Source organism: Astatotilapia calliptera, chromosome 17 (assembly GCF_900246225.1).
Source record: "Astatotilapia calliptera chromosome 17, fAstCal1.2, whole genome shotgun sequence".
In the NCBI taxonomy this organism is placed as follows: domain Eukaryota; kingdom Metazoa; phylum Chordata; class Actinopteri; order Cichliformes; family Cichlidae; genus Astatotilapia; species Astatotilapia calliptera.
This window is the reverse complement of record NC_039318.1, coordinates 29908765-29923434: the sequence shown is the minus strand read 5'-3', so window position 1 is coordinate 29923434 and position 14670 is coordinate 29908765. Positions and strand designations below refer to the sequence as shown.

Sequence of the window (14670 nt, the reverse complement as noted above, 5' to 3'; positions counted from 1 at the left end):
CTAATAGAGACATTTTGTCCTGCTTTGAGAGGGAGAGGATCGTCTGGGCCGACATTCTGCGACTCTTGAATTATGCCTGCATTTGCTCCTCAGTTTTGTCCCCCTGTTTTCACTTACTAAAACAAGAGAAACCCCGAGTTTATAGGCAAGGTGAGCTTGCTGAGAAGCAAGATGCCATGGGAGATTGGGTTGCTCAGCTTCTGGGGCCTTCTCATTGCTAAGATGAGGAATGACTGTCTGATTTAGCTAAGCCAACATACACTGTCCACGCAAATATAAGAACTCTTAATCAGCCAGCTTATTGCACAGAAGAAATTGCAGTCACACTATAGACCCAAGATATTTGCTTCTTTTTTTTGTACCTAAATGTACCCAAAAGGCAGGAATTCAAGTTTCCAATTTCAAAGTCCAAGACTCATATAATGACTGGGAAAGTTGCAATACCAAAGCTCTCTCAACACTGTTTCCATCCTGTAGACCACACAGTATTCACCCCTCACTGCCGCTGACCTCAACCTCTTACTTCCAAGCTGCCACAGAGGGCGATCAGCGGAGAACCGCTCACCACTTGTCTGACCCCGAGACCTCATAAGATGGAAACCCCCCTCTAGACAGAATCTTACAGAACAAACCACACTGACTCAGAGAGCCAATCACGTGGTAAGTGTGCTGCTGTTGACATCTATATGACTATGTAGGATTGTTCCGGGTTCTTAGTCATTCAGATCATATGTTGTAATGACTTGACCTTGTTTGAAAGAGAGCCCACAGCTGAATGGAGCTCAGTGGATGAATGAATGGAGGGACATATGTGGCCTAATGTAGTCAGAAAAATACGACAAGCATAGGACACGTGGAAAACAGATCACTGTGTTAAGAGTCTTGCCTTTTTATTGAGAATCACATAAAGATTGATTACAACACCACACTAACACAGTCACTTTTTAAGCTATGATTGCACCTCTGAGTTGTTATTCTAGTAATTATAATGGCAGCATGAGAGTTAGGGAATTTTGATGGATGGATGGGTGGATGACCACCTTGAACCGACGTTGTGGTAATGTCAGCAGACCAACAGCCTACAGTTATTCAACATTGAAATGTTTGCCAGGGGGAAAGAAAAATAAAGGAGTGACAAAATATCTTCCAACACTTCCCAGCAAACATTTTGTTGGTGAATAACAGATGGCAGTCTTTCTCAATGTTGATTTATAATAAAATAAATAGTTATAAAATGATAGTTAACCTATGCTGTGAAACCTGTAATAGTGAATGAACAGTACGATCATGTTGGAATAAGTTGAGCTAATTTTTTTTCGTTTTTTTCCAAAGAAAAAATGAGAGCAGTTGATGAAATAGCAAACAGCTGGAACGCTCCAAAAATCACTCAAGGTGTACGAGATGAATTAAAAGCAATTTCTCTGTGTTAATTTATGTAAAAACATTGACTCTATAAAGTCTAAATTCCAGGGTTAAATATAATATTACACTCTTTCTGTTTGTAGGGGGCTGAGCTGAAGTGTTGCATTTTCTCTCCAAAGACTAAAACACTGCCAAATCCACCCTTCACAGACCCTGTCTGCTTCTCATCTACTTTCAAAAGAGGATAACAGGCACTGTCATCATAAAACAATGTACCACCTACTCAACTGTTTCCAGATGAGCACTCTGATACAATTCATAATGTATCCTCAGTTTCATCTGGGACAAATCAGGATTTGATGTTCGGGATGCGTCGTTGCCCACATTATTAGATCAGCTGAACGTGTCTAGACAAACTGAGCTGGAGCCTTTAATCTCAAAATCAGCCATGTACAGAGTGGAAGGCCTGATAGAGGACAATTAAACCAACTTACCCCCAGAGCCTGGCGTTTTCAGTGAACAGCCTGAGACATCTGCTGTTCCAAATGTGGTATTAACTGTAGCCCCTCTCAAATACTATCATCTCTGTTGTTGCACACAGACGTTAAATTCAGGGCTTCAAATCAAATCAAATCACTTTTATTGTCACATCACATGTGCAGGCACACTGGCACAGCACATGCGAGTGAAATTCTTGTGTGCGAGCCCCACAAGCAACAGAGATGTGCAAACACAACAACACAAACGAGCAAAATACAAGAATGGCCAACCTGAAACTAATAAATATATGTACAATATATAATAGTGTATGCATTTCTGGATGTGTATACTAAATATTTTCCTACGTGTGTGTGTGTGTGTGTGTGTGTGTGTGTGTGTGTGTGTGTGTGTGTGTATACACATTTTTACAAATTAAATAGTAAAAAAAATAAAATAATAATAATAATAATAAAATATATAAAATATACAGAGTTGAATATGTGCAAAACAAGTGGCATTTATATACAGTGTGGAGTGCATAATGTTAAAGTTCCAGTAGTGAAGCTGAGGTGTCTATGACGTGTTCAGCAGTCTGATGGCCTGGTGGAAGAAGCTGTCTCTCAGTCTGCTGGTACGGGACCGGATGCTGCAGAACCTCCTTCCTGATGGAAGCAGTCTGAACAGTTTATGGCTGGGGTGACTGGAGTCCTTGATGATCCTCCCCGCTTTCCTCAGGCAGCGCTTCCTGTAGATGTCTTGGAGGGAGGGAAGCTCACCTCCAATTATCCGTTCAGAGCACCGCACTACTCTCTGGAGAGCTTTGCAGTTGTAGGCGGTGCTGTTGCCATACCAGGTGGTGATGCATCCAGTGAGGATGCTCTCAATGGCACAGTGATAGAAGGTCCTGAGGATGCGGGGGCTCATGCCAATCTTTTCAGTCTCCTGAGAAAGAAGAGGTGCTGCTGCGCCTTCTTCACTGTTTTGTTTGCGTGTACTGACCACGTAAGATCCTCAGCCAGATGTACTCCAAGGAACCGGAAGCTGCTCACTCTCTCCACAGCAGCGCCGTTGATGGTGATGGGGGTGTGTACTTCTCTGCACCTCCGGAAGTCCACTATCAACTCCTTTGTCTTTGCGACGTTGAAGGTGAGATGGTTGTCTTGACACCAGTGGGTCAGGGCGCTGACCTCCTCCCTGTAAGCCGTCTCATCACCGTTGGTGATAAGACCCACCACTGTAGTGTCGTCCGCAAACTTCACAATGATGTTGGAGCTGTTAGTGGCTGTGCAGTCGTAGGTGTAGAGTGAGTACAGGAGAGGGCTCAGTACACACCCCTGTGGAGCACCAGTGTTCAGTGTGATGGGGGATGAGGTGATGCTGCCCAGTCTGACCACCTGGCGTCTGTCAGACAGGAAGCTAAGGATCCAGCTGCAGAGGGAGCTGCTCAGTCCTAGATCCTGCAGTTTCCTGTCCAGCTTCGAGGGAATGATGGTATTGAATGCTGAGCTGTAATCTACAAACAGCATTCTCACATACGTGTCTCTCTTCTCCAGGTGTGACAGGGCAGTGTGTAGTGTCAGGACTATGGCATCATCAGTGGACCTGTTGTGGCGGTATGCAAACTGTAGAGGGTCCAGTGAGTCGGGTAGTGCAGAGCAGATGAAGTCCCTGACCAGCTTCTCGAAGCATTTGCTTACGATGGGGGTCAGGGCTACAGGTCGCCAGTCGTTCAATGAGGAGATGGTGGAGGATTTGGGTACAGGGACGATGGTGGCCATTTTGAAGCAGGCTGGGACTACAGACAGAGAGAGGGAAAGGTTGAAGATGTGTGTGAACACTCCAGCCAGCTGAGCCGCGCATGACTTGAGGACGCGGCCGGGAATCCCGTCCGGACCAGTAGCTTTGCGCGCGTTCACCTTCAGGTCACTATTACTGTAATATATGTCTTGCCAATTAGCATTTCTTCATCAAACCTCCTTTAAATGGCTTGAGTCTCAGAGGAGAGACGTCAAACTCGTGCAGCCTCTTTGGTCTTCAACCGGCTGGTCCGGTGAAACTCTTTTTTCCGTCAGTGTAAAGAAGTTTAACTATCCAATCATGCCTGAGATGTCTCAGTTTTCCGACATGAAGAACAAATGCTGCTGTAGTAAATATAAGACATGTGTCAGCACAACTGTTGAGGCTTAAAATGACAGATTTTTTTCCCCCTCGATAGTTTTAGTCCAACAGCAGTCCAAAACCCAAACATGCCCACTTTCTCATGCCTTTTGAAACGGCCATTAAATATTCATGTTCTCCACAGAGATTTTCATATTCACATAAATATTATTTTCTGTGTTTAATGAAACCTAGAACATAATCTCGTACGCTCCCACTGACAGCATTGCAGTCGGTTCCACCACTTTTCCCCCTTTCACTTCACAATCCCCCCGAAACCTTTTTGGATCCAAAAGTAGATAAGGTGGATGCTCTGTGGCTGCCTGGCTAGTTTTGTATGGTTTGGTGATACATGGCGCTTCTCTAAAAGTGGACCTCCAAGTTGCACCTCAGGATCTCTTCCTTGTGGCCCAAGACAGACATGGCCTGAGCAACTTGCCACCTCTGATCTTGGATCTGCACCACATTACTGCTGCATAAATAACCTAGATTCTTTAAAAGTTCATTTCTATGATATTACAGCCTGTGAGAAATGGGCCAAATCAGACTAACCACACTAATCAAATAAAAAGACTGTGTGGTTTGCAATGAGTTCCACAAATAAATCCATGAATTCAGAGAATGAATGCTCCCAATCACAAAAGATCAGTGATTCATGAATCAACACTTAAATAACCTCTTTAAACCGATAATGTCACCATATCTGTGACACCATCCCTCTGTGTGAATCCTCTATGTGGTCTTCCACTTTTTCCTAATGCCTGGCAATCTTTATGTGCAGGTTGTTTCGAATGAATGGGGGTTTTTTTAAGCGCAAATCCAACAGCTAAAACACTCCCAGGACCCATTCTTCTTTTAGGATTTTTCTCATTTTGACTTTCCTGCTCTTCCTCTGGTTTAAATTCAAGTCGCCGGTTCGGTATTCTGGCAAAGTGTAAGTGGTCAGAGCCTGATTTCCAGAGAGAAATCTAAAATTATTTTCCAGAGCTTTTTGAAGGAGATGACCTAGAAATGAGATGGCCAAATTCTATTCTGATTTTGGCTTTTACAGACGGTTACACACATTTATGAATTCCTACTTAGATTCTTACACTGAACACTGCAGACATCTTTCCTCAATGAAAAACAAAATACTCTATAGACAAATGAAGTAATGACAAGATAAAACTGAGCATGATTTGTGCAAAAGCCAACAGCAACATTCTCTACTGGCAGTTTTTATTGTGTTACGCAACATGTGAACAGCACAACTACAAAATTAGAAGTAAAAAAATTAGAAATTCCTTGTTAAGAGTTCACCATCTCTTTTAATTTGATGTCCTTTTTTGGGCAGTCTTAAAATCACTGTGGTCCAAAATCTCATCTGCAGAAAGGCTGAGCTGGAGCTGTGGAAACATCATCTGGTGGCCTTCCCATTTTCATGAACATCCATCCTGTAAGCAAGGACAATGTCAAGTTTTTTTACATCCTGAGCATGAACACAAACCGCACTAACAAGAATGGTATTCATTCAGCATAATGACACTTTCACAGATAACTGAACACACCCATTCTCATCTTTGAGGTGCTGGTACAACTCGAACTTGCTGTTCACAGAACTGGCTCTTCCAAAAAACTCTTGGTGCTTCCTGGAATTGACTGCAGTGATTCGGTTGCTCCACATAGTGAGGAGTGAGACAGGACCTGCAAAGACAGCGAATCAAAAACATACAAATAGTTTGTGTGGGGTTATTTTCTTTTAAAAATGTGCCTTATACTGTGATAAAATGTCAATAAATTAGTGAAAATGTATCCGCGCTTCTGTATGGTATTATGAAAGGAGGTCAGGTGTCAACTGTTGGTACCTTTCGTTCTTTCTGGAGGCTGAATCTCCTCTGAGGTTAAGCGAGGCTTTTTGTTGAGCGGCTCTGGGGAATCTGGGGAATCCTTGATGACCTCCGACTCCTGCTCATCTTTATCCATCAATCCCTTTAGTCTTTGAGACAGAGGAGCATACATCACAAAGTTAGGTTCTTTTATCTCTTTCTTCTCTGTTGTATCCAATAAGCTCAATAAAAATAAGCTGTGAATCCACATGGAAAAATGATAGACGAAATTATTTTTCCTAAAACAAACTGAAGGTTCTCGGGCACTACTGACCTCTCCGAGTCCTGCCAGCTTTTGTCGTCTGTCTCCTTGCTGCCATTTTTCTCTGTCCTGTCCTCCCTCTCCTCTCTCTTCCTCCCTCTCTTCTTCCGGTCCTCCTCCTCTGGAGGTTTGCTGCGGCAGGCGATGATGCAATCCAGAACTCGCTGGTGCCTGTCAGTCGCCCCGGCGTGAGTCTTCACTAATGTTTCCAGCTCATTCCACATTATGCGGTACTGCTCATCCCTGGAGATAATAATTATGTGGAAATATTAATGCTGATTTCCGCTGGTAAGCCAGGACTGGGGAGTGTAAAATGATCAAAACTGAGGTAATACCTCTTGGGGCCTTTGCCTCTAGATCCTACAGTGGAAATGGGGAGTGGGTCGTTCTTTCTCTCCATATCTACCAGGTTGTAAACGGTCTTCTGGCAGGTGAGAACATCCTCATCTGTCAAAGTCTCTTTTACTATCAGGTTAGCCAGAGGAACCACCTAATAGAGCAAAAACAACACAGACGTGTGCTAAAGGGGGATGTGGGCCAACTGGAAAAAGACAAATCTTTGGTAGAAATAAGAAAGAACACTGATAATCAGGAAGACTAGTATTCCTGGATGGTGCCTCACTGCCTGCATGTTGAAGATGGTCGTCTGGGAGATGATCATTGGCCAGTATCGAGTGTGGCGCTCCAGCTGAGCTTTGGCCCTCTCAGCTGGCAGCTTCCCTGAGGGATCGTGGGAAGATTCTGACACAGGAGTGAGCCGGTTCTCCCTCATAAATTCACCAAAATCCTGATGAAAAAATGTAAAAAAACAAAAAACATTTAGCATCAGATCAACTTTGCTGAATATTTCTGAACAGCTGATGGGAGCTGTACATACAGTGATGCGGTAGTCTGTCACACGGCCTCCGCAGCCCTCGCTGATGGAGGGCGGGTCCTCTAGGGTGGAGCGGTTGCTGTTGAGCACGTGCAGGAAAATCTCGCCTCCGTGGCTACTGAGCATGTGGCTGATTACCTTTGAACCCGACTTCCTCGGTTGCTCCAGCAACACGGACCGACCTGTTATCGGCACATCAACAGGAATAATCAGCGGTTTGCAGGAACAGTCAAAAAATAGGACTTCAACACAAAAAATAAACAAATTGTGATGAATCCAGTTTACCATTAAGGAGAAAATTGGTCAAGCATGACGAGGGACGACTGTTGACATCTGTGGGGGAGATGCGATAGGCTCCTGTGCAGTAATGTAGCTCTGAAGTGGAAAAAAAACTGATCTTTTGATCACCATTAATTACAACATAAAACATGAACAATGCCTCCTTCACTGATGACTCATTTTTTTACCCTAGATGGTAACTATTTGTCTATTACAACCATTATTGTTATTTTATAACAAGATCCCAGAAGGACACTGTAACAGAGATGCATAGGTTGTACAATTCTGGTCAGATACTGTTCTGTTTTTCTTTGTTTCTTATGGTTCTGTTCTTATTGATTTCTCCAGCTCTAAATCACTGAGACAACATATTAGGACCAGCCACTGTCATCACTAAAAGCCTTTTTATTTGCCTAAATGCTAATATCAGCCCACAATCCCAATATTTGCCTATATACTGTGTATACCTAGCCTGCAAATTAACAGAACAAATACATTAAAACTATAAACTGAACAAATGTCGCTGCTTAAATTAGACTTGAGGATAAATATTCTAACTCAAGAAACCGTGGCCTAAGGCTGATAACCAGTGGCGTTCCTGAGGGCCTCGTCTCTTGTGCACAGAGATTTCTCCACATTTTCGGAATGTTTTTGTTCTTACGTACTGTGGAGGTTTTTACAATTTTTCTGAAAATTGACCTGTTAGTCAGTTAAAATAAATAGCTGTAAAACAGCTTGTTCTTTTAAGTATCACTGACGTGTTGCTGCCATCAAATTGAAAATGAGCGAATTCATTTGAAGAGACAGTACCATGTCTCAGTTTAAACGTGGTATTTTTTCTGTGTACTTTTGTACATAACTTATAGGTTTATGAGATTTTAAAAAAAAAACAATGCATGGTGTTGCAAAACATTTTAAATGAAGAATGAGTGAGGTTATTCTTTGTTGCAATTTTTCCCACCTATGCTGTTTGTTCGTGGAGTACACCATTTTAACGTAACCGTCTCCTTGAGTCCATTTTCTCTAGTGCTGGTCCCCGCCATGTGTAAGTCTCCTACACAACACAAACACAACATTGACATATTTTATTTATTTCGAAGATTAAGAACTCAAAACACCAACAAGGAGCCCATTGAGCTGTCCAGCTTGTACCTCGCCTCCCAACTAAAGCTAGGACGCACACGCTCCACCTAATTCTTGCAAGATTTCTGAAATACTCTACTTTGTGTAGCAGGGTTTGGAGGTTTCAACAGCATTTCTTACAATGGGAAAACAACAGTTTCAACCTCCTGACCTGTTTAACTGGCTCATTTAGAGCTAGGCAGACCTGTAACGTGGGCACTCACCACTTTTAAAGAACTCGAGGTGGGCGTCTCGGTGATGCAAGAGCTCAACGTCATAATTAGCCGATGTGTTGGCATGCTGCTCTTCCTGTCCACCCACAGAGACATTAACAAACAAAGGTCAGCGTGAAGTCAGCTCCTAAAAGGTTCAAACTCACACAAATGCACAAACACACATCAACACTGCTGATTTCATGTCCCAAAGGGCAAAACGATAAACAAAGTAAAAGGAAAAACGTTGGTTCATTCAATGACCCAAATTTTAAAGCAGAAATTATTATTCAGTTTAAACATGCTTTGATGTGTTTAAAAGGTTTGTTTTGATAATAGGACTTGTTTACTTCTGAATATGGGCAACACTACTATCAATTTGAAAAAAAAAAGTCAGTACATAGATAGCTGGAAAAGCTGGAATCCAGATTGAGGGGATAGATGCGCTCAAAAACTAGTTACAAAAAAAAAAAAAAAAAAAAGAAAGCACAATGGAACACACTGAGACACTAAATGAAAGATCTCGGGAAGAGAGACCGTTTTCAAGGGGTGGATAGAGAGCAGGGGAAGTCTGATAAACTTTTAGGGCATCTACACATTGACAGAATTTAATAAATCAGAAGAGGCAACGCTGGTCACAGATGTTTCCACTTATGAACACTTGAATGCAACAAATTCTGAAGTTTTCTTTTAGTTTTTGTCATAAAAATAATCTCTACAATCAGACCAAAAAGATTTCCCCACAAATCAAATCCCTTTAAAACTACATTTGAACTTTGTAAGTCCACATGAGACCAGAGTTGCCCGTCCTTTACTTGATCCAACTGACACATCAGGATAAATTCATGACCCTAACGCTCAAAATATACACACTACATGATGCAAACTCTGCCCCCTTCCTCAGTTTGATGTGTGTGTGATCAGAGTACTAACCTGTTCGCAAACATTTAATGTGGGCTAGCAAAACAGAAAATACAGCATGAAACCAGCAGCAGGTTCACAGTCACATCGACATGCAGATGAGATCAAACAAAAGATGCGACTAGAGTGCATTGGGTTATTTTAGTGAAGCAAGGGTTCACACTTTATAAGCAAGCAAAGAAACAAAATGTGGATATGAGTGAGAAAAGAGGAGAAAAAAATAATAAAACCAATCAGTCCAATAAAAAAAAAAAAAAAAAAAGTGAGAAGTGCACTGTATTCTAAAAAAAGATTTCTATACTAGCAGAATGGAAAGACAAACATGTTATTTTAATCAACATTTTGGCAAAAGATGTGCAAGAACAGATAAAAGGCAGGACGAAGATGGCCTTTACCTTCATGGGGATGTTCGTTATGGTGGTGGAGGCCAAGTCAAAGTGCTGCTGGACCAAAATGTTGAGTTTGGTGGCCAGGTGCCTCCCAGCTCGAACACTGTGCACCTCACTGGTGAGCAGAGGAGAGATCTGAGACACAAAGAGAGGGACACAGTGAAAAGCTGGATTGTGATAGATTAAATGGGGTTTGGGTGAAATCCAGTGTCAACACGTCTTCACTTTCTATTGTGATTGATTTTAATTAAACGTTGACTGTCGAGCTTTTCACCCACCTCTTTCTTGGGCCGGTCAGACACCAGTGTGTCCTCACCCTGTGGGTAGATGTGAACTAGAACCAGCTCACACTGCTGGATGGCCATGAGCCTAAAACCCACAACAATGAGTTTTAATATTACAAGCAATACCAGAGTTTCACTTTTTATAACCAAGTCAGGATCACCTGGACAAGTCTTTCTTTGCTGCGTACTGACCTGTCTGAGCCTGCTGCCAGCTTGTTTTGCTCTATAATAGTTTCCTGAATGCAGTCTTCCAGCATGCGCACATGTGTGTCGCTGCACGACAAAAAACAAAAAGAGCAGGAATTTATGGACATTTATGGACAAGTAAAATGACAAGTGTAACAAGAGTACATGGCTGCAAAGAGGCACATGTGTTTGTAAATCTGCTGACAAAGGACCCATTTTCGATGTAAGCCCCCCTCAGACATGCACTCCTTCCAATCCATCTGACAGCTTTTGAACATGCAGGTTCTAAGACTGACTCTTGTTACTTTATGTTACCTCAGAGAGAAAGCAATGCAGTTTCCATTTTTATAAACAAAATTCTTCCGTTGATACATTCTTATCATTAAAAAAATTAAATAAATATTACCTGACAAAACTGGTTTGAAAAAAAATGACTTAGGGTAGTTCAGAAACTGTTCAGCATCTGTTTTGATGCATTCAAACCTCTCTCTCTCTCTCTCTGAGCCTGTGACGGAAGAGCACATACTCTTCTCTTAGCGACAATGAGGAAACAAAAAATAAATAAAAAATAAGTGTTTAGAAAGCCTGGTTACACCTCACTAGAGTTGATGCAGACAATGCTTTTTGCCAGAAGTGCAACATGTCTTGCACATTTGGTAAAACATGCTTCCTCAGCAGATAAGTGAAGCCAATATGTTTTAGTGTCCCGCGTGTAAAAGACTGTTTTTCTAGCTGACTGTTATGGGCTTTCCATCACTGTATTAGCTGTGTGGTAACCTTCATTCAAGTATAGATGAGAGTTTTATTATGGCTTTAACTCACATTGCGCAAGGTTTTCAGTGATACAGTTGTATAAGTTATTCTTATGACTCAAACAAAATAAAGAGCTGAAGCACTGAACACGTGGCCTCTGTTTACCTTTTAGCATTAGTTAGGCAGATAATACGGCCTCTGTTAGCAACTCTGTCAGCTGTGTCCATCAGAGCGATACGCTTCTCATGCTGCAGCTCTGTGATCTTACATAATGACTCCACTGCAGCTACCAGGCCATGCAAGATGCTGCAGCACTCCGGGTCCTCGCGAGGGTTTGGTGGCCCAACAGCTGCCAGAGCTGACATGAGCTGTGACGAAAGATGGGAGACACTGAGTTCAAAGGAAATGTCTCTAAATTGTGACAAAGTTGATGTTAGATACTGCAACTAATTCAATTCAGGCAGCTTATTCCGTTTAAATGTGCAGTGGATTACCTCGTGAGTGCTCTGATCTTCCCTCCTCCAGCTATTCAGTATGTGAAACTCTGAATCACTCACAATGTAATTAACCTGGAAAATAAAGAGGCAGAAAATGTCAGTGGCACGGATGACATCAAAAGGTGGACATCCAGCATGCCCAGTCTCATAATTATATCACTTAGATGGACAAACAATAAAAAACAGACACTAACCAGTTTGTCCTTTGGATAAACATCATAAAGGATCCGGCAGTACTCCATGGAGCACTCCACAGCACATGTCCACAGAGACTTTGACACCGGGGCCAAAGGAATGACCCCTTGAGCTCGGCTCTTTGTCAGCACATCACACTCCACCTGCTGACGACTGGACTCTGCCATGTAGGGACAGTGATCCACTACGAAGACAGTCTTGTGTGCCACAGAGAACATCTTCATTTTGCAAATCTGCAGAGTGAGATAAACCATAAGAAAAACAGAGCCAGACAGGAATGTTAGCTGTCTATATATTTTGTTGTTTGTTTATTTTTGTTAAGAAACATGTAGGCCCCTGACACATTAAAGGAACAACCTGAACCTACCCCCTACAGTGAGGAGATTAGAAGAACCCAAGAAGGGTCTATTTCTGGCATGATCTGGGGCTACTATTATCCTTAACATGGACATTATGCTATGGCTTTTGCAACTACCACATCTCAGCAGTATAAAACACCTACACTTGACATTTAGGCAGTGTGCCACACCCCTCTATTGTGGTTCTACATAGTCCAACACTTTCCAATACAACCTGCTTGTTTTTTTTCTTTAATTAAAAGTGCAATAGGAAGAATAGTGTGCAGACAGGGTGGAGTGGATGGAGTATCAGGGGTGAGAAGGATAGGTTCACAGGTATTGAGACTTGCTATGATGTATTTTTCAAAGATGGTGGTTCTAACAAAAAGACAGAAGGCCAAGCTGGAGGTGGCAGAACTGAAGATGCTAAGATTTTAAGTGAGATTGAAAAAAATAGACAGGATTAGCGATACAAAGGGTTGATGTTACAGACGTGAATGCCAGCAATGGGGTGAGATGGAAGATGAGCACCCAGAAGAAGAAGTAATTGTTTTGTTATGTTTTGTCCTGTCTTGTATCTTATTTAGACACAAGACAGGAAATGATCTCTAAATTGGGACATACACTTCTTCAAGCTTTCTAATAAACAAAACCTGGTTAAAACGTCCCAAGAAGCCTAGATAAAATAACCCAGATGTCTTTGGAGTGAAATAAACCTATGCGCTAAACTTAGAAAGAATACATTTATGACCTCATATGACCTGAACCAAGTACGCATAGATTATATATTACTACAACAAATCTCTATGACTGTTCATATTCAGGTTGGGTCAATTTCCACCTCCGTTTTACAGCTATTTATTTTGACTCACCTGGTGGAAACCTTGGGAAGGTAACGCTTCCCGGTCTGGAAACAACATGAATCGTCTGAAAAGGTCCGGTATCTGTATTTTTCTAGGTCACACTCTGACTGTTAAACCCCCTCTCCGTCTGCAGCGCGATGATCCTGACGCGTTTCAGGACATGTTAATTAATATGCGAACGTCCAACGACCTGCTAAAAAGAGCATGTCACCGAGCAGCACGTTAGCCTGTCAGCTAACACCAGTCGCAACCATTTATTTGCTGATTCACGTTTATGACCGACGGTTTAAACAGTTAATGGTAGCATTTGCGTAATTCCAGGAAACACGTCTTCTAATTAACCAACTTCCAAACAACCGCTGCCTAGAAATTTTTTTGCAGACACTTGGGGGAAAAAAGCACAAACAATACAGTTCAAGTTGCTACAAGCTAGCAGGTTTGTTATTGGCGGAAATGTGTTGAGAGGTGTTCCGCCTCTTCTTCTTCTTTGACGTTCTCAAGCAGCTCACAGAGGTGGCGCTATATTACTGCCATCTTCTGGATTTATTAGTCACACGCATAGTTTTTTTCCCCCGCCTATTTGTTTTGTTTTTGCTTGTTTTTGCTTGTCTGACATTGTTTTGTTTATAATCCCTTGTGTGAACGTAAGGAATGTGTTAATACGTGAAAGTCATTACTAAAAGCTTCTGAAACTTCTTTTATGTGCACTGTATAGTTTTCTTCTTCTTCTTCTTCTTCTTCTTCTTCTTCTTCTTCTTCATTCTATCTTCTATGGAAGCCACTGAAGAAAAAGCTTTTTCATCATCAGTAAGTTAAAAACTTAAATGTAACTAAAAGAATATATACTATATAAGGATATAATAAGGATATATAATTTCATAACTCAAAGGTTATGAGTTATATAGCTCTCAAAAGTTGACTAACTGACCAAGTATCCTGAAATCTGGAGTTTTTTCTGAGTAAATCAGCATTTCAAGATATATTAAAATTCTCATTGACAGACCAGTTCTCAGGGTCACCAAATTCCAATAAACTTTTTAAGGCCTACTTTTTTCTGTTTCTTAACCAACACAGTGCCATGCATATTCTTTTCTGTCTGTTGATTCCAGTGCTGCCCCATCAGGTTTGGACAGTTTAATATTCATTAGAATTGCCCTTTCTCTTTCAGCAGATTAGCTGGTTGTTGGTTCGGCTTGTTGGTTCCCTCTTGCCGCGGACTAGAGCAGCGCAGATACTGAAGGACCCGTCCCACCCTGGCAACAAACTGTTCCAACTTCTGCAATCCAGTAGAAAGTTTCACATCATCCGGGCAAGGACAGAGAGACTCAAGAGGAGCTTCTATCCCCAAGCCATCGGGCCCCGTCTGTCCCTAAATTGAATTTTCCCTGTTCAAATTCCTCTGTAATTTAATGTAGGCGTATTTTGATGCTAATAAATTTATGCTACTACTGCATTATAATGCAGTAAAGTCATATATGACTTTTACTTTAAATATAGAGTCTATATACTTCTTTTACTGCCTGAGAAAAAAATTATTACACCGTGAAATTCTTCAAATCGTTTTTTTTATCATCTTAGGATATATTTCACAAATAAGATCTACTTTGAAGATCTATCATGTCTGGATTGTG

At 41.7% G+C, this 14670-nt stretch overlaps 1 protein-coding gene across 1 annotated transcript; it reads right to left on the bottom strand.

The window, feature by feature from the left end:
- Positions 1-5173: 5173 nt before the first annotated feature.
- ints13 (integrator complex subunit 13) lies at positions 5174-13534 on the bottom strand. The gene is made up of 17 exons (XM_026147565.1): positions 13049-13534; positions 11838-12071; positions 11641-11715; positions 11312-11514; positions 10400-10480; positions 10202-10292; positions 9930-10058; positions 8626-8710; positions 8241-8333; positions 7286-7375; positions 7004-7182; positions 6749-6913; positions 6462-6616; positions 6139-6369; positions 5844-5974; positions 5547-5682; positions 5174-5432 (listed from the first exon to the last, which is right to left on the bottom strand). The coding sequence occupies exons 1-17, from the start codon at positions 13094-13096 to the stop codon at positions 5396-5398; spliced, it is 2163 nt and encodes a 720-aa protein (XP_026003350.1). The 5' UTR covers positions 13097-13534; the 3' UTR covers positions 5174-5395.
- Between the last annotated feature and the right edge of the window lie 1136 nt (positions 13535-14670).